General features: G+C 59.4%; 1 protein-coding gene across 1 annotated transcript in view; it reads left to right on the top strand.

Annotated features, from left to right (window-relative positions):
* ARNT2 (aryl hydrocarbon receptor nuclear translocator 2) overlaps positions 1 to 21,634 on the top strand; it is a 115,619-nt gene extending 93,985 nt beyond the window's left edge. Inside the window, exons 12-18 of the mRNA XM_040642888.1 lie at positions 3,057 to 3,129; positions 3,940 to 4,063; positions 6,944 to 7,043; positions 9,841 to 9,979; positions 10,699 to 10,864; positions 19,837 to 19,973; positions 21,479 to 21,634. Coding sequence (XP_040498822.1) covers positions 3,057 to 3,129; positions 3,940 to 4,063; positions 6,944 to 7,043; positions 9,841 to 9,979; positions 10,699 to 10,864; positions 19,837 to 19,973; positions 21,479 to 21,577 — 838 coding nt within the window. The 3' untranslated portion in view covers positions 21,578 to 21,634. The remainder of the gene's footprint in view (positions 1 to 3,056; positions 3,130 to 3,939; positions 4,064 to 6,943; positions 7,044 to 9,840; positions 9,980 to 10,698; positions 10,865 to 19,836; positions 19,974 to 21,478) is intronic.
* The last annotated feature ends 203 nt before the right edge of the window (positions 21,635 to 21,837 follow it).

The following is a 21,837-nucleotide window of genomic DNA, read 5'->3' as shown; positions in this document are numbered from 1 at the left end:
GAAAATGTGGAAATTTATGATTTTTCTACAGATCGTATATTCTTTTTACATTTTTTGAATTAGCAATTTAAAAAATTATTTTTAGTGCCCCTGTTTCCTGGTGTTGCAGGTGCTCGTGCAGACTGCCTGGGGGGCAGTCCCATGTTTTCTGGCTCCCCTTTCCTCTGGGCTCTCGCACCCAGGTCAGGAGACAGGCTGTGTGTTCTCCTGCACCCTGGCTCTGAACGCAACACACTGCACTTCTTGCCAACTGTCTGTCCTCCCTGGACACTGTCCGTGCCATGAGGGCTCTGACCACGTGGGTCTGGACGCCTCATCCTCTCCCCAGGCTCTAACACCGAGCCTGATGTAGACATGTCAGTACACTTCCCAGGACAGATGGCCCGTCCGGGCTTAGATCTAAATACACTGGTCAGCGGTCCCCCAGAAGGGTTCTCTTCGAAGAGGTCTTCCCTGGGGGAGACACACATGCCAGGGGCCAACATGAAGGGCACAGGGGGGTGGGGGGGAGTGAATGGTGTCCAGGCTGTCCATCTCTCTGGCTGGTGGGAAGAAGAGTTCAGGGACAGAATTCAGCTTATTTTGTGTTTCTTGGGCGGCAGGATCGGAATTCGGAATGGGAGTGATAGGAAGGTCGATTTGGGCTGTTTTGGGCACAGATTTTTCATGATCGCCTCCGTCTGCACATGGAGTGGGCTGCCTCGGGAAGCACCAGCTCCCCAGCAGAGGAGTGAAGCAGAGACTGGCCAGTGGCCCGTGTCTTGGGTGGGGGGCTGTGGACCAGACAGCCCGCATGTGGGCCTGGACAGCCTAGCTGTGCTCCGTCTGCTCCACCCGCCAGCCTGGGGGGCGTGTGGATATCCACAAGCCAATGTTAGCCTTTGTGGACGGGACGGCGTGCGCCCCCTTCTCAGGCTGCTAGCTGTCCGGCCAGTGGAGGGACTGGCTGGGGGCAGTGGGGTAAGAGTTTGGGGACTCCCTCACCCCAAGATAGCGGGGGCTGCATCTGCCACTGAGGCCGGGCTCCTGGCCGGCCACCTCTCCCACGGTCTCCTCACTGGCCCACGCAGTGGCTAGCCCAGGGCCTCCTCCCCTCCAGCGCGGTGTCCCTTACGCTGTGAAGTAGCCACCAAGCCCTCTTCAGAACAGCCCCCTTTTCTGCAGACCCCCAGCATCTCTGGGCCTCCGCGTGCTCCTTTGTAAAGGGACTTCAGAAAATACCCACATGGAGGGTTTTCAGCTCCCTTTGTGAGCCCAGCGAGGGTTGCTGTGAATGCAAACCCTTAGCAGGGGCCCGGGGCAAGTGCACAGAGGACACAGGTGTCCTTCCTGCTGGCTTTCTGCAGTTGGCAGCTCCCCCTTGGCCAGACCACACGGCCTCCTCCCGAGCGGGGCCCCCCAGGTCCTCCCGCGGCCCCGGGGTCTGCTGATCCGGGCTGCAGGTATCCAGAGCCGTGCTCACAGGGGCCCCTCTGCGGGGACGCTCATCTGACTGGTCTGCCTCCTGCAGTGATTTCTGGGCTCACTGGCAGACTTATCTTTTCTGCACCTTCCCCCGGTACCTCTGGCCCCCAGCAAAGGGGATGGCATCTTTGAGGGGTTCCTCCCCTCCAAGGGCTCCTGCTGCTTCCCTGCTCAGAGCACAGGGCAGGCATGGGGGAGACGACCTGCACCTCCACGATGTTCAGAAGGGAGCCACGGAGATTGTCCTGGCTTCAAACCGCAGCGACGACAGATAAGATCCTGCCAGTGAATGCACACACGGAAGGGATGTTCTGCCTTCCAAATTTTGTTCACCGCGTAGGCCGTGTGCTGCTCGTGGCCATAGTCACGGTGCGCAGAACGTTTTGTCCTGAACTTTTCCACGTGCTCTGACCAAACCTCGTAGTGTCTGCAGGCGGTCCTCGCAGCGGCCGCCGTGGGACAGCAGGGACTGTGCACTCAGTGAATCCACAGACACGTTCACACAGTCACTGCCGTCTTACCGCCAGCTCTGCACAGACGGCTCTCGTCTCCGGGTTCCCTGCACACGCCCCAGCAGCAGGACGACTCCTGGAGGCTGTGGATGTGTCCGCAGGACCTAACAGGGACCGCCAGGAAGGCTGATTCCACGCGCACTTTCCCGGTGGAGTGTGACCTTTCGGCAGCAAGCCACCACGTGAACGCAGTTTTACCAGCGTGGTGGGTGAAGGATGGTTCTTCAGGTTTGTTCCAGTCGGCACTTACTTCCGTATTCGAATGGTGAAAGTGCATCTCTACACCCGCTGATTACACGCGTACCCATATTGTACGTGTTATACGTGTGCGTGTTTATGCTGGAACAGTCTGTGTCCTCTCCATGGACTCCTGGGCTTGGCGGGGGGTGATTTTGGTCGATAATTTGCTGGTCGTTGTTCGCCTCTCATTCTTGTTGGTATTTAGACTTGAAAGCGACGCTGTCATCCCGCCCCCATTTTAGGCTCTGAGCTGTACGGCTCACTGTCCCTCGGAAGAAACTCGGTTCCATATTCTAAAACATAACGCAGCTCTTTCCTGTAAGGAGGCTTTTTCTGTCCCCAAAGGACACAGCCCGGGAGTGCGCGGAGTGCCGAGCAAGGATCAGAGGTGTTGGGTCAGGTCCCGGCTCCGTTAGGTCATGACCCTGGTGGGCAGGCACTTGGGCAGCCTCTCTGAACCTTTCACGTGGGGGTGAAGTAACGCTGCGGGAGTCCAGAGTAGGGCTGGACGAGGTCCCGCAGCCCCCTTCCAGCTTACCGGTCAGTACTCACTGAAGCCTTCTGCGTCGATCTGAATTTTGCCTTAACATTTTTTTTTAACTGCATAAAATGCAATCATAAACCAGAATTTATTTCCTCAGTGTTGGCAGCCTAAACTTAAAGTACAGAGCTCGGAGTCTTGATTTGGGGCATTAAAAAACAATCATAAAATAAATAAAAACTGAAAACGTTTGGAGGTCCATCGGGTGTCACCCGCACCCTTTGGGCTCGGGGCAGGTCCTGGTCCTGCCCTGTGGCCGCCGTGTCTGCTCTTGTGACTCTTGACTTCTGGTTCCCCAGGCAGCTCCAGCAGCAGCAGGCGGAGCTGGAAGTACACCAGCGGGATGGCTTGTCGTCCTACGACTTATCACAGGTGAGCTTCTGGAACTGTCTCCTGCCCAAGGGACTGGGGACTGCATTCGACCCTTAGCTTGACTCCCAACCCCCCAGTCCAGCAGGTGCTCCTGCTCCATCCAGCCACTCAGCACAGAGACTTCAGTCCCCTGGGGTCTCCTGTGACCCTTCCTGAGAGCTGGGCCATGAAGGGAGCAGGACCCGTGAAGCCCGGATGGCAGGCTGCGGCCAGTCCGAAGAGTGTCAGGGGCTAACAGTAGCTTCCCGGACTCTGAGCCCTAGTCCTCACAAACTAGGAAGCCGACAGAGGCAGCTCTGGACCCCGTCAGCTCTCCGCTTCTTCCCAGCCGTCTGTGCTGCCTTTGGTCCAGTCCCTCTCTGCCCCCGCCCCTGCTCTTGCCCTGTGTCCCCATTCTGCCTGGGCCGCCTCCCTCCCTTCTCCCTTCTCCTTAGTCCCCTCCTCTTCCCTTCTGCCTTTCCTGCTCCTGCTGCGTCTGAGAGCTGGCCGGCTAGGGAAACCACAAGGGGTCTGTCTCCTACGCTAGACCTTATGTTCACGTCTCCTGAGTTTTAGAGTACGCTGATTATCATTTATCTTTCTGTAAGTATTCAGTGTGACTCCGTCCGTGGTCCTTTCTGTGATTTCCAGCTCACACCTCCACCCTGACTGTCCTTGTCCTCCAACAGAAAATCACCCCCCCCACCTGTAAAACCGTCCAGCCTGAAATGTCAGTGAGACCAGAGAGAGGGGACCCAACGAAGGTGAGGCTGGAAGCCCATGTTCTGTGTCTCACACGTGGGGTGTGGCTGTGTTTTAATGTGCAAACAGGTTCCCGTCCCCAACCTGCCAGCCGGCGTTCACGAGGCTGGGAAGTCCGTGGAAAAGGCAGATGCCATCTTCTCCCAGGAGAGGGACCCCCGGTTCGCCGAAATGTTTGCGGGGATCAGTGCATGTAAGTTTCCGGACGGTGCCCCGGCTTGGAGGGTGTGGGGGGTGGGGGCTGCGGCCAGGCCGTCAGGAGACACCCCCCCGCAGGGAGAGGCCCCCGCGGGCTGGGTTTTCAGTGTGCAAGAGCACCCAGTGCCGGAGTCCCAGCGGAGCCTCGCCTCCCGCTCGTCTGTTCCCTGGGGCCCTGAACCGCGTGCTTTCTGCATCCGAGGGTTGGGAACGAATGGTGCGTGGATGCCCAGAATTCGCTTGGTCACGGTCGTCCGGTGGCCTGCCTACGTCAGCGCTGTCGCCGGAGAACATGGCGCATTCTAGGTCAGGCTGTCCCACGAAGCCCGTGTGTAGCTGCCCCTTCCAGCCTGTTTACCACTAAGATTAGCAAAATATACAACTGGAAAGGTCTGTATTATTCCAGACTTCAGCAGGAGGATTCTATTTTCTGGTGGTCAAGGAATTTCTGCAAGACACAGTGTTTGGGATCCGTTAAGGGGAGAAGCAGCTGACCCGCCCGAAGGCAGCGTGGAGACACTCGTCTACAGGACTGAGGGGCTGGGGACAGATGGAGGATCAGATCTCAGCCCTCCTGGAAGCACGTGTGGTGTAGACATGGCCGTCATTCCCTCTATGCCGCGGGCCAACCTCTAAGGAAACGAGGAAGGTCCCCTCACTGCCTCCCACGACAACAGTGCGTGCCAACCCGTGTGGCACAGTGACCTGTTGGCCCCCGGACATGCCACCCACCTCCACCAGTGGCTCTCGAGTCAGCAGAGAAGAGAGCAAATGGTAGCACGTCTAAAAGGCTTCTCCCCCTCAGAGAAGCCTGAAGGTTTGACCAGACCCCAAAGCCTTTCTGGGAAATCCACGGGAAGTTGGAATGTGACAGACACACACGCCTTCCCATAAAGATGACAAAGTAGTGGGAGAACAGACAGACAAGGAAAACGGGAGAGCCACGTGGGTCCACAACCAGGCTGCGCTCGCACGCGGGAACCGCACTCTCAGACACGCGCCATCTCAGACCGTCCGGGAGCGCGGCCTGCCCCAGACTGGCCTTGTTTGCGGGATGAACCAAAACACAGAACGCGGCAGAGGAAGTGACGGGTGGAGAAGCCGGAGTGTGGAGGACGTCCCGAAGAACACCAAGGATCAAGGTGCAAAACACTAAAGATACAAAAGATCCGGAAAAACCAAAACCGAATCAATTCGGCGAAGACCCAGGTGCATCTTGGGTTAAGGGTCACAAACAGAAATGTCTCATCGGCATGTGTGGTTTTTTTCCTCTGACATTTCTAGAGTTCCAGTGTGTTTATTTATAACCACTCTTGAAAGGAGGGAAAAGAAGAGAAGGAAGGAAGTGTCGCTTCCAAGAAAAGACGAGGACATTTTTAGCAAATTGCAAAATACTCGGAAGGAAAAGTGAAATAGTAAGAAAACATGAATGTCATGAGCGATAGAATCAGTCGGTGTTCAAGGACTCCTGACTGGTAGCTCCCGAATCCCATGCTGCCGAAATATGCCATGTCCCAGACCGCACAGGTGACACCGTGGGGCCGGAGGGGTGGGGGGCCTGGTGCCCGCGGACATCGGAAGAAACATAGTGCTGTCCGAGCGCTGTGGGCGAAGAGGGCTGTTTTACGCAGATACGAGCTGTGACCTAACGTGAGGGTTTGTGTGTCATGAGCACTGCAACGTGGGAAAGAATAATTAGCAATACAAGAAAATCCTGATAAAGCCAAATTGCAGTGGGAGATCTCAACATGCATTGCTTCATCTCCAACAAATCACGTGGATCAAAGTCGTAAAACGAAGAAAGATATAGAAGATCGAATCATAAACTCAAGACTCTCCATATATATAATTTTGTGCCCTACAAATGTCCTGTAGCAGTTCGGAAAAAATGTGCTTCTCATTTACCCAAACCACCAAAACCCCAAAACACATGAGAAAACAATAGTCTACATTAAGTGGATAGTCACGAGCAGTCCCCGGGGCACCTTCTCCTGACACCCTGAGCCGCATCTTCCTCTGCAAGACTCAGGCTGCGGACCGTGTGAGAAATGCACACGCAAGAGTCCAAGCCCTTTCCATCCTCCAGGACTTTCCACTGGGCGCCCTGTCGTTGCAACAAAGGAACTGCCCCGGGAAGACCGCTCAGGGCTTCAGTGTACCAAAACGTCACGGAGGTGGTTTGCACGCTCGGGAGATTCGGCACGTGGCCGCTGAAGCCTGCCCCCTCGGCCCCAAGACCCGAGGCTGAGTGTCCACCAGCCACTGCTCACGTCCACCCAGTGGGGATCCCACCCCAAGCCAGAGATGGGTACAGGCGAGGGGTCTGTCTAGGCACAAAATAATTGCCGCATAACTTTGACATCCTTTGTTCCAGAATCTTGTTGCGGGTGGGGTGTCAGGGGTTGGGGGAGCAACAGGTGTAGGAGTTTTGAGATTGTAGGGAAGTGAGAGGCTCTGTAACAAACATGTCCAAGGCCACCCCCCGACCGTAGGGCAGAGCTGGGCTCTGAGCGCCAGAGCCGTTCCTCCAAACCACTGCTCCGTGCTTTCTCCACGGGGTTGGAAGGAGTGGGTAAAGTCGTGTCTGAGGAAGAACTTCCATTGGTTCTCTCCATCTTCCCAACGCTTGGAAAGGGTCTGCCTTGCGGTGCGTTTGGCCTGGCCTAGGTGCCGGAGGACAGCCTGGCGCCGTCCTGTGCGGAGAAGGCCCCGGGAGACGGCGCGGAGGCAAGAGCAGAGCAGGTGCACGTGGACGGGCGCCAGCATGTGTCATCCTGCTTGGGGACACCCAGCCCTGCACCTGCTCCCGGCTGTCTGCCCCATGGTCTGGAGGGCGGGAAGCCCTTGAATATGACCCTTGCTGTGCTCTTCCTAGCGGAGAAGAAGATGATGAGCTCAGCGTCTGCGGCAGGAACGCAGCAGATCTACTCCCAGGGAAGCCCGTTCCCCCCAGGACACTCTGGGAAGGCTTTCAGGTACATGCCGGCCAAGGGGCCGGGGGGCCAGGGGGCGGGAGGATGCCCCTCGCCAGGGAAGCCCCGGGTCTCAGAGCTTGGCTCCGTGTGTGGCAAATCCCGCCAACACCATCGTGGCTACTGTCCAGCAGGCACTGGCCAGGCTGGGAGGCTGCTGGCGCTGGTTCTGCCCTGTGAGCACTGCCCTGTGTGCCCAGTGCTGCTGTTGGGCGTGCTGCTATTGTCTGGTGGGGAAGGAGGAGCAGAGACTGGGAGGAATGGCCAGGGGAGAGACTAGGCTCTCAGGTGGGTGCGGGGGTCCTCACATGTACCCACCAAACGCCCAGACTCACTAGAACTGTCCCAGACCCGAGCCCAGGTGGGCTGGGCTCCTCATACAGCCCAGCCGCTGGCTCTTGGCCAGAGCCTAAGAGGAACGTCCAGGTGCAGACGGGGACCAGGACTGGGCGGGTGGGACTGACCATCCCAGGCAGCGGGCCCGGCCAGGAACCTGCCCTCGCAACTAGAGTAAGGCGCGAGTTTCCACACTGGTCCACGGACAGGCCCCCTGGGGAAGCAGGAGGTGGCTTAGCAGACCGAAATCTCGGAGGCGCTCGGGCCAGTCCTGCAGCTGGGTCTCACTGGAGGCAGCCTGCTCCACGGCTCTGGGGAACACGGGCCACAGGCAGAAACTCTCTGATCGGGAGCCAGCTGGATGAGGTGGTGGCCCCCGGGGAGCGGCTGCTGCCGTCCTCGCTGCCAGTCACCCCGCCCCGCTGCACGTGCTCGTCAGGTCCTTGTGACACTGGCTGCCGGTCCCTCAGTCTGGACGAAGGGCAGGGGGGACGGAGTGGAGGCTGGAGGTGAGGAGGGGACAGCCTAGGGTAGCAGGGCCCGGGAAGGCCTCGCCGACTGCTGAGCTGAGCCTGGGAGCAAAGGGTCAGGTTGCTACTTGATGAGGCGACTGAGAGGACCTCCTCCAGAATGTGCCGAACGAAGCCTGGGAGGCCAGAGAGATGGGAGAGGCTCAGAGTCTGGGCGAAACAGGAGGAGGCTGTGGAGGCCCTGAGTACCATGCTGGGGAGTCGGAGGGGAAGAGGAACTTGTGGAAACAGGGTACGGGAGAAAGGTCGGGGGGCAGCGTGGAAAGGGAGAGTGCTGGTGGGTCGTAGGACACATGGTCCAGCTTGAGAGGCTGAGCCGGGGTGAGGCTGTCGTCATAGAAACAGAAGTCAGAGGACAGTTTGGAGAAGGAAAGGCCGTCTTGTGGCCAGCTGGCTGTGTGGGGAAGGAGTCGGGGAGGACGCCAGCCCCTGCACAGAGCCTGGCTTCAGGAAGGCGCTCACTCACTGCTCATCTGTGGAAGGGAGGGAGGCCTGGAGGGATGGATGAGTGGAGGGAGGGAGAGATGGGTGCCTGTGAGGCCCTAAGCCTGTGGAGTAGGCTGGATTTCCTGCAAATCTAAAGGGCCCGTGCTGGTGTGAGTGGGAGGGTGTGGGACGAATGGCAGTCAGAGGTCGTCCTGAGCTCTAGCGGCACGGTGTTACCGCAGGTCCCTGACTGTGTCCTCACCCTGAGTCCTACCGTGGTCCTGGCGGCCTTGACCTGTCCGTGTGCCCTGAAGCAGGCGTCTCTAGTCCAGAGGGCTGTGGGGGTGCTGGGCCCAGGGCTCAGCCCTCATCCACCAATGCCCTGGGGCGGACATGAGAGCTGAGGGGTGGGGGGAGCCCTCCCCCCATAGAGAATGGTGATCACTAAAGGCCTTCTGAGGCCGTGGGTTCATCAGGAGGGAGAATGGGGAAGGAACATTATGTTCAGGGAGGGAGTGGTTGCAGGAAGCTGGGAGTGATGTCCGCTTTCGGAATGGCTGGTACGAGAAGGTAGGGTATCCTTGGAGACTCTCTCATGAGGAACCAGATACCACAAAAAAATATAATACGAGCAGTAAAACCATATCCACTCTTCTCCACGGGTCTGTCCATTGCCCTTCTTCAAAACCCACACCAACGATCAGCCCCATCCCTCCCCGCTCGGCTCCCTCCTGGGCACGCAGCGTTCTCCTGCGCTGAGCTGCTCCCAGGACAAAGGGCCTGAAGCCAAACAGAAGTCTCCGTACCTTCCCAGCTTTAATGAGCATGTCGTATCATCCTCACGGCTGGAAAAAGCTCCGGGCAGCAGTGCACAGACAGCGGTCAGGGATGGCGCCTGCGGGGGTCCAGGCAGAGCGGCACCTGGGACACACTCAGCAGGTGCCCCAGACAGACTGCAGGGATGAACTCGAAGACGAAGGGAGGGTGGGGGCACGTCCCCGCAGCGAGCTCCGGGGGGGCTGGACCAGGCCCTGGCCGCCAGGTGTCCCCTGACAGGTTCTTTGTCCTGTTCAGAACCAACCAGCTGCCAGTGCGCGGCCTAGTTCCTGAATCTCGAGCCCTGTAGGCGCCCCACAGGGACAAATTAACCAGAGCACAGAGGGGCGAGTCCACACCGAGGCTGGTTTCTATGCTAAGGAGCTTCTCCTGCAGAATGGTCTGCTGGGAGCCAGACATACGCGGGTGGGGTGTAGACCGCCTGGAGAAGAGAGCGGCCTTGGGGTGGAGGAGGGGGGAGCATGAGGCAGACCCCAGTGGGGACACAGAGGGAGCCCCGAAGGAAAGAAGGAACAATGGAGGCATGCCACGTGTGGGCCTCCTTGTCCAGTGTGTGCTGGAGAGACAGACACGCGGATAGAGGCAGCGGGGAGCGAACAGGGAGGTGGCCCCGGGGCCAGCGTGGTGGGTGAGGCGTCTCCTCGGGACACATGTGAGTTCATCTCTTCCAGCTCTTCAGTGGTCCACGTGCCTGGAGTGAATGAGATCCAGTCCTCCTCGTCTACAGGCCAGAACATGTCCCAGATCTCCCGGCAGCTGGGCCAGAGTCAGGTGGCATGGACGGGGAGTCGGCCGCCCTTTCCCGGACAGGTACGGGCTTCAGTGAGGGTGCTGCCCCCAGGTCCAGGCGGGTCAGAGCTCCCGTGACCTGCTTTCTTTGGGTCCAGGCTTCGAGACCCCAGGTCCAGGCGGGTCAGAGCACCCGTGACCTGCATTCTTTGGCCAGGCTTTGAGACCCCCAGGTCCAGGCAGGTCAGAGCACCCGTGACCTGCTTTCTTTGGCCCAGGCTTCGAGACAGGTTAGTGCTCTGAGCATCAGTCCCTCAGAGGGGCCCCAGCAGTGGAGCCCCGTCTGCTTTCGGCAGCCTGGCCCTGCTCAGAGAGGGCCTGGGAAGCTGGGGGAAGGGGCAGATCCACAGACGCTCCGCGAGGACCGCTCTGGACCTCTCTCTGTCCCAGCCAGGAGCACTTGAGGACCCCCAGCCCCGGGACACACGCAGCTCCCTGGTAGTCACTGTGACGTGGGCGTCCGGTGGCCCAGGGGACTTCCTGGTGTTTGTAGTGCCCAGGCCCAATAAAGAGAAGCCGCAGGACCCGCATCCTCGTAGGCCTGTGGGTAACTTTGCCCAGACCTGCCCCAGAGAGGCAGGGCCCGAGTCCTGCAGTTCTGGGCCCACAAGTGCTGGCCTGATGCCAGGCTTGTGCCCGGATGGGCAGGAGGGCCATGGGGAGTCGCCGTCAGCCACTGGGGCCTGGGGCAGAGACCTGCTGGTGATGCTTCCCTTCTCTTTGCTGTGTCCTAATTGTAGCAAATCCCCCCCCAGTCCGGCAAGACCCAGTCATCTCCCTTTGGGATCGGAACGAGCCACACCTACCCAGCAGACCCCTCTTCCTACAGCCCCCTCTCCAGCCCGGCTACCTCCTCGCCCAGCGGGAATGCCTACTCCAGTCTCGCCAACAGGACACCAGGGTTCGGTAGGTGGGGAATGAGGGAGAGAATTCCTGGGAGAGCCAGCAGAAATGCTTTCTGAGCATCCTGAGTTCGGGGACTGAGCCCCAAGCTCCCAGAACCCTGGGACAAAGCCTAGGGGTTTCCAAGTGCCTCCAGCTCTGAGAGCCTGTGGTGCCCCCGGACGCTGGCTGCTTGGGTCTCAGCTTTGTGGAGTGACTGTCATTTTCAAGGCCCTGGGACTATATTCCTCCGAATGCTGTTTTAACCCTTTATGGCCCTTGGCAAGGACGTCAGGTACCCTATGTCCAAAACGCTATAATCTTGCTTCAAACAACTGGGTGGTGATGGTATAAAAACACTGTAAATAAGAAACACAGTAAAGTTCTCTCTCTTCTTAGTGTTCCAAGAGAGATCCCATCCTGTGTCAGAAGGCCCGTCCCAGCTTTGTTAACAAAACCTCAGGCCATAAAGGGTTAAGTGGCTGCCCCTCCTGGTGCTCCTCCCAGGGGCCTTTGCCGTGGCTCTGTGTGGATTTAATGGGCCAGGGCTCTAGCTCCCATCAGGAGGGACTGCTGAGGGGCCATGGCCCTTTGACCTGAGCCGGCGCCCATCTCTCACAGCGCGGTCCCTGTGACACCCACTCGTGTGGCTCATGGGGCGTCTCTCTGTAGGACGGATGCCCTCAGGCGAGCGTGGGGCTGAGCCCACACACCTGGGTTTCCATCTGGCAAGTCAGCCACTTTATGCAGCCAGCCCCAGGCTAAATGCTGTGTGGTGTCCTGTGTACCATGCCCCCCCACCCCCCCACCAGCCTGGGGGCACAGTACTTCCTGACCTCTCACCAGCTCCCCCCCCGGGGATGCAGTGACCTTCAACATTAATCCGGTTCACTCGTTCACTCGTTCACTCGTGGCAGGTTCTCCTGTTCGGCCTTAAACTATCTTTGCTGTATTGTTCCCCAAGCGGGAGCTCAGCCGCATGCTGCCCTGTTTCCGGAGGGACGGACCCCTGGCCTCTTGCTTGCCAGGCGCTGTGCTAGGCTCGAGCTCACAGAGGGGAGGAGACCTGGTCCCTGCCCAGGGGAGGTCACAGTACAGCTGAGGCAGGGGAGACGCTCGGGCACCGGGAGAGGGCAGAGGAGACACTCGGACACAGGGAGAGGGCAGGGCAGGTGCTCCCACACCAGAAGAGGGTAGGGCAGGCGCTCCCACACCAGGAGAGGGTAGGGGAGATGCTCGGGAACCGGGAGAGGGTAGGGGAGATGCTCGGGCACCGGGAGAGGGCAGGGGAGTGCTGTGTATGCAGCAGCCCAAGTCCGCCCGCGGTCCAAGGGCTGCCATTCTCTCAGGGTCAGAAGAGTCTTCAAGGAGAGCGAGCGCTCATTCTAGTAAGGCCGAGAAGCATCTCGTGGCCACAGCAGGAAAGGTGGGCAGGGCCTTCCCCTGCCCTGGGGATCTGGGCCCTTCAGCTCTGTGCATCTGTCTGGTTTCCACCTGGCGTATGCAGGCCCTGATGTGTAAATGGGGCTGGGACATGGGGAGGACAGAGCCCTGGGCTGAGGCCCTGAACAGCAGGCTCACGTGGGGAGCTCCAGGATCAGCAGCCACGTCCTCATTGGCCCTGAGCCGTCCTGTAATCACTTGATCCTAAGGATAGTTACAGCCACCGCTGACGCTCACCAGATGCCCACTATGTGCTCTGCACTGGGCGCATTTGAATTCCTGTAACACTCATGGCAGCCCTAAGAGGGAGATGCCCAATTGCTCCCATTTCACAGATAAATAAACAGAGGCATGGTGAGGTCAGAGGTCACGGTGCACTCCCCTCCAGACTCTGCTTGCCCCTGTCTTCTGATCCGTTGTTTGGAGTGCATTGGAATTAGTTGGGGATTGGGTGTCCTGGCAGAGGTCTCTTGATTTATACTAATGAGAGGGGCTGGGCCCCGCTCCGTGAGTGCCCAGAGACTCTAAACAGAGGTTTCATGTGGTCTCATCTTTAATCCCTCCCTTGTTGACCTTGATCCGGCAGGGCAGCAGGAAGCTGTGGCTGTGTTTGGAATCCAGGCCCTGGGGGAGTGTGGGACGGGGAGCTGGGGTGGAGCTTCGGATGAGGGGCTCCCCGAGCCCACCTATGGGTCATTGTGGCAGGAGGCCCCAGCAGAGGTGGGGAACAGTGGTGTGGAGGGGTCTGGAGGGTAGGGCAGGCCGTGTGTGGGATGTGCGGCTTGTGAAAAACAAGCAGCTTCGCTCCAGGGGCAGGGAAGAGAGCAGTGGAGAAGGGGTATGTGGGAAAGAGACAGAGCAGCTCCATGAATGGTCAGACTTCCCAGTCATTGAGTAAACAGCGTGTGAACCCACCGGCAGCGCTGACATGTGCAGCGGACCCTCACTGTGGCCCTGCGCGGGACCTCGGTGCCCAATCTGAGGGCGTGGGCGAGACGGCTGGTCGGTCCTGGAGGGTGCGCAAGCCCGACAGCCCCCCGCCCGCAGTTCTCGGCTCAGCTAGCCATCCTGTCCGGGCTCCGGAGCCCCAACTGCCCTGTTTCACGGCTGGAGCCAGCAGGAGTCTGGGAGCGCTGGCAAGCTGAATGTCACCAAGTGGGGGCCCAAGTGGCTGACATGGGGGAGAAAAGCTGGGTGTCAGCTTCTGCAGGAAATCCTCAGGATGGCAGGTGTTTGGGGCTCCCTCCTTGAATGAGAAACCCGCCCTCTGGTTCCGGCCCCTTCTGTGTGCCACAAGCTCATTTTGCTCCCTGGGCTTCCAGGAGTCACACCAAGGCTCTCCTGCCGTTTTGGGCCTGTGGACGTGTCCTCAGCCGTGTTACCAATGCGTTTGCATTTCCAGTCCTGGTTCTGGTTTCCGCTTGGCGCAGGTCTTACCTCTTTTGATGGGGAGTGTCCAGAAGTAAAACTGGAGCCATTTACCGAGGGGCTGACAAATGTGAGCGTTCGCGTCCTAACGAGCTGGGTGGGGACGGTGCAGCAGGCAGGGTCCAGGCAGCGCAGAGAAACCACATCTGCAGGTGCAACGGGGAACGCAAAATACGATGATTCCTAGTGAATGTGGTTGAAGGAGCGCCCCGAGGAGACCGCAGAGCGAGCATGCCTGGCAGCTTCCAGCTCCAAGGCCAAGGGAGGGACCCCACCCCACAAAGCCTGAAGGTCACAGCTCACTGAGGGTGTGTCTGCTGGGCGCTGAGCAGACTGGCCAGGGGCGGGGGCTGCGGCTGGTCGCTCCCCAGAGGCTGCAGCGGGACCAGAGTCCGCAGGAGCTGCCGCCGGGTGGAAAACACCAGCCGCTGGGGCTGGTTTGCAGTCTCGGGGTGACGGAGAAGCTCCCCGAAGAGTGAGTGCACGGGGCCTCCTGCACACCACCAGTCACCACGCTGTAGACAGAAAAACACCCGAACCAGAAGAGAAGCCCCTTCCTCGGCTGCACCTGCTTGTCTCTCCGGTACCTTCTATGGACAAAGCCTAACCTTGCCCCAGCGGGCAAAGGAGGCACGTTCACAGCGTCCAGCTCCTACCCCACCCACAGGCAGCGCCAAGACGCGTGGATGTGGAGCCAAGAGGCCGTAAGCCAATAGCGCAGGGAGTCCTGAGACCTGGGTCCCTGAACGGCTGGGTCTGCGTCTCCGCCACCACCCGGCATCTGCTCCCTGATGCGTCCGTGTGTCTTAGGGAAATGCAGGAGCCAAGCACGCAGGGTGCTCAGTGCAAGTGGCCCAGTGGGGCCGTGGCAGACCAGGTGTTCCTCCCCGGACTCGCCCTGGGTCTGAATGATGTCCACTGTCTTACCCACGTGCTTCCAGAGGCAGGGACTGGGCTGCACGAGCAAGTGCGTTGCTTCCCGGCCTCCCTGCTTCCCGGTTTAGGGTGGGCGGCTAACATGTCCCATTCATGCCCAGCGTGAGTCAACGCGGATCCTCTCAGATCACAGCCGGTAACACGGACAACATGGAGCCTGAGCAGCTGTCACGAAGGCCACGGACTGCATCGGTCACGTTGCTGGCCTTCCTGGGAGGAGCCTCGTCCGTCTGCACGCTTACTTCGGAGACGAAGCTTGAAAGAACGGGTCATTCCACAAGAGTCTGAGGATTTCTGCAGTGAGAAGGGGGATGAAAAATTAGGGTCAGAGCAGGCACAGTGGGGGAGGGGTTGGGGTTTCCCTGATCTAGAAAGTTTGCCGGCACCACACCCCCGAACCCCCCAGTTCCTGCCCCCGAATCTCAGCCCTGTGTATTCTCACCAGCAAATTTTAGGGGATTATAGACCTTTCCACCACTATGAGTTAGTGATGAAAAATGAGGTCTTGGCCAGAAAGCATGGGAAACGCGTGTCCTGGGCGTGAACTGCAGGAGACCTCCGCCCAGAGGCTTTTCTGGAACGAGCTGCCCCTTTGGAGCTCTTTGCTGATTCATCCACAAGGGTTTCTCAGCGTCAGCACCATGGACATTTTGAGCAGGTAATTCTCTGTTTTGGGGGATACCTTGTTCGTGTGTGTGTTCAGCAGCCTCCCTGGCCTCTACCTACCAGCACCCCTGCATTTATGACCGTGAGAAATGTCTCTAGACGCGTCCCCTGCACGGCAGAGTTGGCCCTGGTTAGAACCACTGAGCTACTCCCGACCACAGAGGACCTCCGAGCAGTGCACCAAACAGCCCTGGGATCCTCAGATGATTCTCACGAGGAAAAACGTCAGCAAGAGTGACCCTAGAGCATTGAGTGCCGATAAAACAGTTTTAAAAGAAAGATGTCGTCCCTTTAGTCCTACAACCTAGGAATCCACATGTTTCTCAAGAATCTGAAGTTTGGTCTAAAGGCCACCCATTTGGCCCAGATGGCAGCCACCCCGTGCATGCTATATTTGCACCGGGGACCTGGCGGGGGACCCACGTGTTCAGCTGGGGCTGTAGCAGCCTAGACTTTGCTCAGGAGGCCAGCAGAGCAAAGGGCGGAATGGCTGGAGCCCAGCTCGCGGTTTGTCACCATACACATGGCTTCTAGAACGACGGGCATCCAAGGGTGTCGGTGACCCTGGGGCCTTCTCCAGAATGCGGCTTGGGGCTGCGTGGTGGGCGCGGGCTGCATGGTGGGCGCAGGCCACGTAACACCCCTGCTCACCATCGGTCTGAGGTCAGGTGGGGTGGGTCAGTGGGGCCGAGGTCTGGGCTGAGAGCACCCGGTGCTGCGTCATCCAGGAGACACTGTGTTATGGTTACTGCTCATCGTTGAGCGTCGAGGTCACTCATGCAGCTCAGAGAACGGGTTTCAGTAACGGGCTGGAAGAAGGGCCTCCCCCGTGGCCCTCCCCTCAGACGGCGTGAACGCGGCCTGCTGGTCAGGGCTTGCGGGGGGCGGCTTTCCCGAGGAAGACTGTCAGCTGCGAGGTCCACTTCCATGTCCCCCCACGCGGCCTGTGCCTCCTTGCCACGCTCAGAACATCCCAATGGCCCAGTCACTCGTCTGCCTGCCCCAGTGGAGCGGCCAGGCTGGGTCACCCCCGTGTCCCCGGCTCTCTGCTCAGCATCAGGGGCGTTGTGGACAGTGGATACAAATGGTCGGTGTCCCAAGTGAATGCGTGCAGGCCCCGCGCCAGAAACACCTCGGGTCCGGCTGTGGCTCTGGCATTTACACGCAGAATGAGTCGGGCAGATTTCTTGAGTCTCCGGTCCCTTGTCTGGAAAAGGTGGGTGATGCAGCTGTCTCTCCGAGTAGGTGACATGATGTCAAAGCCCCGCGCGCGGCCCGTGTCCAGAAAAGGTCCAGAAATACCGCGCTCTTCTGTCCTTAGCTAGTTCATGCTGTTTCTGAAGCAATCCCATCAATTCGCTTTTCTCTATGGCAAACATTTAAGAAGAGCTTGTCCTTCCCCACAAGTTTAAGAATGTGGATTCTGAAATCATGCGTCTGTGATTAGCAGAATTGAGCTGGTCTTTCTTCATCCTTCAGCCCCCGCCGCCCACCTGGGCTCTGGTGGTCACTGAGACCGATGCGGGAATGTGCGTTCACCTCTTCACATGCCGCTGAGCGCCAGGAAGCTTCCGATGGGATGTTCACGGTTCCTCATTCTTCCTGGTCTCTCTCCCTTCCTTGACCTTTCTGTTACTTTGTCCCTCAGCAAATACCTGACCAGGTGTTCCAGTACCAAGCAGTGGGGTGGCTACGCATGACCTGGGGGTGGGTTGGCTCAGTTGTGGCCCTGCTATGGGGGTGACACAAGGCCATGACAACTGAGAGTGGGTCAGGGAAGCTCGCTTCCGACGGGGCTCTGAACATGGGCAGAACCTTCTGGGCACAGAGGGTGTCCACAGCTGGGGGCAGGCGGGTCACCTGGGAAGGGGCGGAGGGGGGCGGTGGTGGGGTGCAAAGCGGAAGTGGGGTTATGCAGGCTCTTGGGCCGTGGTGGGCTGGGCTGGCTTTAGGCAGTGGACACTGTTTCAGGAAGATCGAGGGCAGCTGTGGGTTCAGAAGACAGGCTGCCCCAGATGGAGGGAAGCAGACAGGAGTGGAGATGTGGTGTTCGGGGCAGTGGGCTAGACGTGAGCGCCCACAGCTGGGCTTTCCCCACCGGGATGCTCTGGGGAGGGGAGATGCTGGTTTCAGGCACGGGGAGCCCAGGGCGCCTCTTGGAGACTTAGCCATGTCCTCCGGGCCCGGGGGCTGGGCCCAGAGCCTAGAGAAGCAGGACTGTGCACATTCAACCAGCAGAGATGGGGATGTGTGGTCCTGGCGCTCCCAGCTGTCCACCCCACGTTGCAGGACTCAGGCGCCATGGGTCATGCGCGCAACCCCGCAGCAGCCCCCTGCTAACCAGCTCCTTCCCTCTGCCCGCTCGGCCCCGGACGGTGGTCTTCCTGAAGGTGCAGGCGTGTGCGGCCGCTCCTCTGCCCGCGGATGCCCCCCGGGTCCCTGCCACCCTCACAGCCGAGCCCTGGCTTGCCCTCAGCCCAGTCACACTCGGACCCTTACCCCAGAGCCGCCTGCGGGTCCCTGGGCAGATCACGCCCTCCTCACCCCACCTCTTTGCACAGACCCATCCCAGTGTCTGCCTCCGAGCCCTGCACCCGCTCAGCTGCTGACCCTCCCCCTGCTGGTCTCTTCTACTTGCTGTGACAGGTTAGGCGTCCCCCCCCGAGAGCTGGCACTCTCGCTGCTCCCCCCATCACAGCGGCTCCCAGCCACATGGCACTGCCTTTCCCCTCTCCTCACCATGCCGTGAGCTCCCCCCGAGGAGCTGTCCCGCTTCCTGGCCTATGTGCGCACCTGCATGGAGCCTGGGTCGGGGCCGGAGCTCAGGACCCCAACGTATGAATCGGGGGGACTCAGTGAAGGCCGTAGCCAGAAGGAAAAGTTGAGGGCATCAATTCCTGATGGGCAAGACCCCAGCAGGGGTCACTTGTAGCAAGTGGGGTCGGTGGGGAGCCTCCCGGTGGCAGTCATCCCCCCAGCTCCATTATGACAGCTCCCATGGTCTGCCTCGCTGTCGCCTTCCGTGAAGTGACAGGTGACCGGGCCCATCCACGCTCCCCGAGCAGCAAGGGGGCCGGCTTGTGCTTGGGCCCCCGGGCGTCTTAGGCGGCCTCCTCACTGCCTCCACTGGTGTCGTTTGGATTCCCAAGCCAGCCCATGGGCCGTGCTTTGGAAGAGCTCCCCCTGGCCTTGCTGCCTCGTGAGCTTTAGGAAGAGGCGTTTCGGATTTCCGGATGCATTTTCCTTAAACAGCAGAGCCCTGTGTGCCCGGTCGGTTTTAATCCCTCTGATGCGGAAGCAGGGAATCGTGTCCTTGTCTGATTTTCTAGAACCTTTTCCCAGCTGTCACCATGCAGAGTTTGGAAAGTGTGGTCGTGAGGCCTTAAGGAGAACATACGTGTTTCTTTACAACCTTTCATGTCTCAGGCCGGATGTCCCATGTGTGTGCATGTGAGAGAGACAGACGGAGAGAGGGGACAGAGGGAGAGGCTGGGGATCTCCCTGAGCACTTAGTGGGCTCAGCTCCTGAGCCCAGCATCCGCCTTCCGGCAGGACGGGTGGCCCGTGGCAAGCACGGCCGTTGGGAAGAGCGAGATGGGGCCCGTCCTGCTCCCAGAGCCTAACAGAGAGCCCGCTGCCTTCCAGATGGTGCTGAGTGGTTCAGAACCAGGAAAAATGTTTCTCAGCTTTTTCCGATGTGCCTCCAGGTTTAACAAATCCTCTGAGGTTGAATCTTTAAAACGGTTTAGACAAATTTCTGCTCATTTTTTCTACTTGGTTTTTCCAGCGTGTATTCTCTGTAAAGCGTAAGACAGAGGCTCTCGTGACACGTTACCGTGCTGGTCCCTTCGTGTCTGAGCCGGGCCCAAATGCCTTTGCTCTCGAGCCACCCCATGCTAAGAAACACTCAGAGGCCAGAGGAGGGGCCGTGGCTCGGGGCCCCTGTGGAAGGACCTCATGAATGCCACGCGTGGCCTCGCCAAGTTCCCCGAAACCCGCTGAGGGTGGCAGAGCTCTGGGCACGCTGAGGTGAGGCTTGTCCTGAGTCAGGCTCCCGGAAGGAGCAGCCTGGGGACGAGGGGTCTGGAATGGCAAAGTGGCTTTCCCTCCTCGGGCGGCCAGCGCGCGGCGGGGCAGGGCTTGTCTCAGCCCACGCTCTGGGCCCCCAGACGCGCCCCCGCTGAGCTCCATGCGCGGTCACTGAGGGCACCGAGGGCTCCAAGGCTTAAAGCCCCTGGCCCCCCTGCAGGTGCACTCTGGGGAGAGCCCCCCTCCACCGAGTGCCTGCACCCCTTGGCAGAGGGCTCCCACTTCTGCTCCCCCCACCCAGCCGCGTGGTGCAGAAGCGACTTGTAACCTGTTGGTCCATGTGAGCACGCAGAGGTCCGTGAACACATGTTCCGCCAGCTCCGAGGGAGCGTGCCGTTCAGAAGCGTGGGGCGCTCTGGGCTACAGTGATTCTAGGTCTCACGGAGCCACAGCGTGGCTTTTAAAGGCAGTGTCCTGTACGTCGGATCTTTCAGCTGAAAGTGGACAGAGTAGCGGGCAGTTCCAAGGGCGGCCGTCGGAAGTCTGGTCGCAGTGGCAGAGCCAGCACCACGGTCAGCAGAGTGGCGAGCAGCATCCCCACCAGCAGCCCGGTCAGACCGAAGTGTTCCAGGTAAATCGAGCCAGCACAGCCTTCTCGTAGGTACCGGCGCCTTCTCTCTGCTTCCTTTCCCCTCGCTCTCTGCTGCTGCCCCACCTATTCCTTAGGGATACAGGTTCTGGCCCAGCCTGGGGAGAGGGGCTGGGAGCTGAGGCCTCAGCTGTCCTCTCTGCTTGAGGACACCTGCGCCCCTCGCAGCTGTCCATTGCTGGAGACCCTCCCGGCCGTCCCTCGTGATGGGCAGACCTGACCTAGCTGTGCAGCTGGAGGGGACCCTGTGACAGCCCCGCTGGGCAGGGCTCAGGCCCCTTGGGGCTTCCCTGGCCCTACTTTCAGCCAGAAGTTTCCACTGGAAGATGGTTCCAGATGGAGGCATGAACCTGTTGGCTCCTCCTGAGCCAAGCGCTTGGCCTGTCCCACTGGGCCTGTGTGAGGGAGAAGCGCCTCCCACAAGAGCCGAGGCACCCCCCGCCCCTGCCCCCATTGTGCCCAGAGCTCCAGGTCTGCCCAGCAAAGCAAGGATGGGCCGGAAGCACATGGAGGGAGGGATTGGAGGCCCCCCAGTTGGTAACCCCCACTTTTCCAAGGGAGGGTCTGTGCTCCTTGTCCCCAGCACCTTTCCCACTTGGCCAAGGAACATCTTCGCAGACAAAGGTCTAGAATCATATGTCCCTCTAAGTCTCCAGAGGGGCAGTATTCTGACTTCCTTCCTCTATCCTTATGCCTCACAGCTGTGTGTAAGGCAGAATTGCCAGCCTGATTTTTCATGTCAGGAGGCTAAAAAGAATTCTTGGTCAGATATGTTTGTGAAACACTGGTTAAGCAAATTATTCAGTTTCTTGCCTGCAGGACTTATCAGAGCCTTTATTATACTAATAAACACTGAGGATTTTTAGGAGGTAGGCAGAATATGCCATTTTCCAAACTCCCTCATCCACAGAATTCTTTTCTCCCAGAGTATCTCGTGGGCCAAGAATCTGGCAGAAGACACTTTGAGAAATTTGCCACAGGGGATTGAAATATTGCCATTCCCATTTTTTGGATGGGCAGTCTGAGGCCCACAGAACCTGAAGGGCTTGTTAAAAGGGAGGCCTGACCACACCGGGATTTGGCCCTGCCCTCAGAATGCACACGGCCGATCTCGTGCTCAGCCCGGCACCGAGTCTCTCTTGCATTTGGAGCACTGACCATGGGTCCCTTGCTTTGTGCCCGGCTAGATTCACCGCACCGGTGGGGTTCTTGTCCACCCTGTGTCCTGGCTCGGCCTTTCACAGGCACAGGTTATGTCCTGAGGTTGTGTTGACCTGCTGGGATGTCACTTCCCGGGGGAAAGCAGCTTCCTGGCTCTGGACATTTGAGGACCCCTGAGATTGTCCCCCGAGACCGAGAGCCTGTCGCAGGGCTGCCCCCAAGGGGGATGAGCATGAGGATGAGCGGCAGGCTGGGCTCCTGGGGTGTGTGGGCGCCCGGGAGGGTGAGCTGACTCCCCCACGGCTTTCTTTTCTGCCCTCCTGCAGGACATGCTGCCCATGCCCGGAGATCCGACCCAGGGGACCGGCAACTATAACATCGAAGACTTCGCGGACCTGGGCATGTTCCCGCCGTTTTCTGAGTAGTGGCAGGCAGAGTGCGGCTGGCGCTGGGCAGTGCCCTGTGTGTGGTGACGGCGCCACCCACGCGGGCGGGGCCCCCCCACGCCCTGCCTGCCCCGGCCTCCCCGCCACGGGACCCCCCAGCAGAAGGCTTCTCATCCCTGTGCTCCCCCTGGCACAAAATCGCTCAGCCCACAGCCGGGGCTGCCCGGCCACCCACCGGGAGCCCTGGTAGACATTGGGGGGCCGTTGTATTTATTGTACTTTATCTGTGTATGTTTGGG

Source organism: Ursus maritimus, unplaced genomic scaffold (genome assembly GCF_017311325.1).
Source record: "Ursus maritimus isolate PB19 unplaced genomic scaffold, ASM1731132v1 scaffold_27, whole genome shotgun sequence".
Classification (NCBI taxonomy): Eukaryota; Metazoa; Chordata; class Mammalia; order Carnivora; family Ursidae; genus Ursus; species Ursus maritimus.
This window is presented reverse-complemented; position numbering and strand designations above follow the sequence as displayed.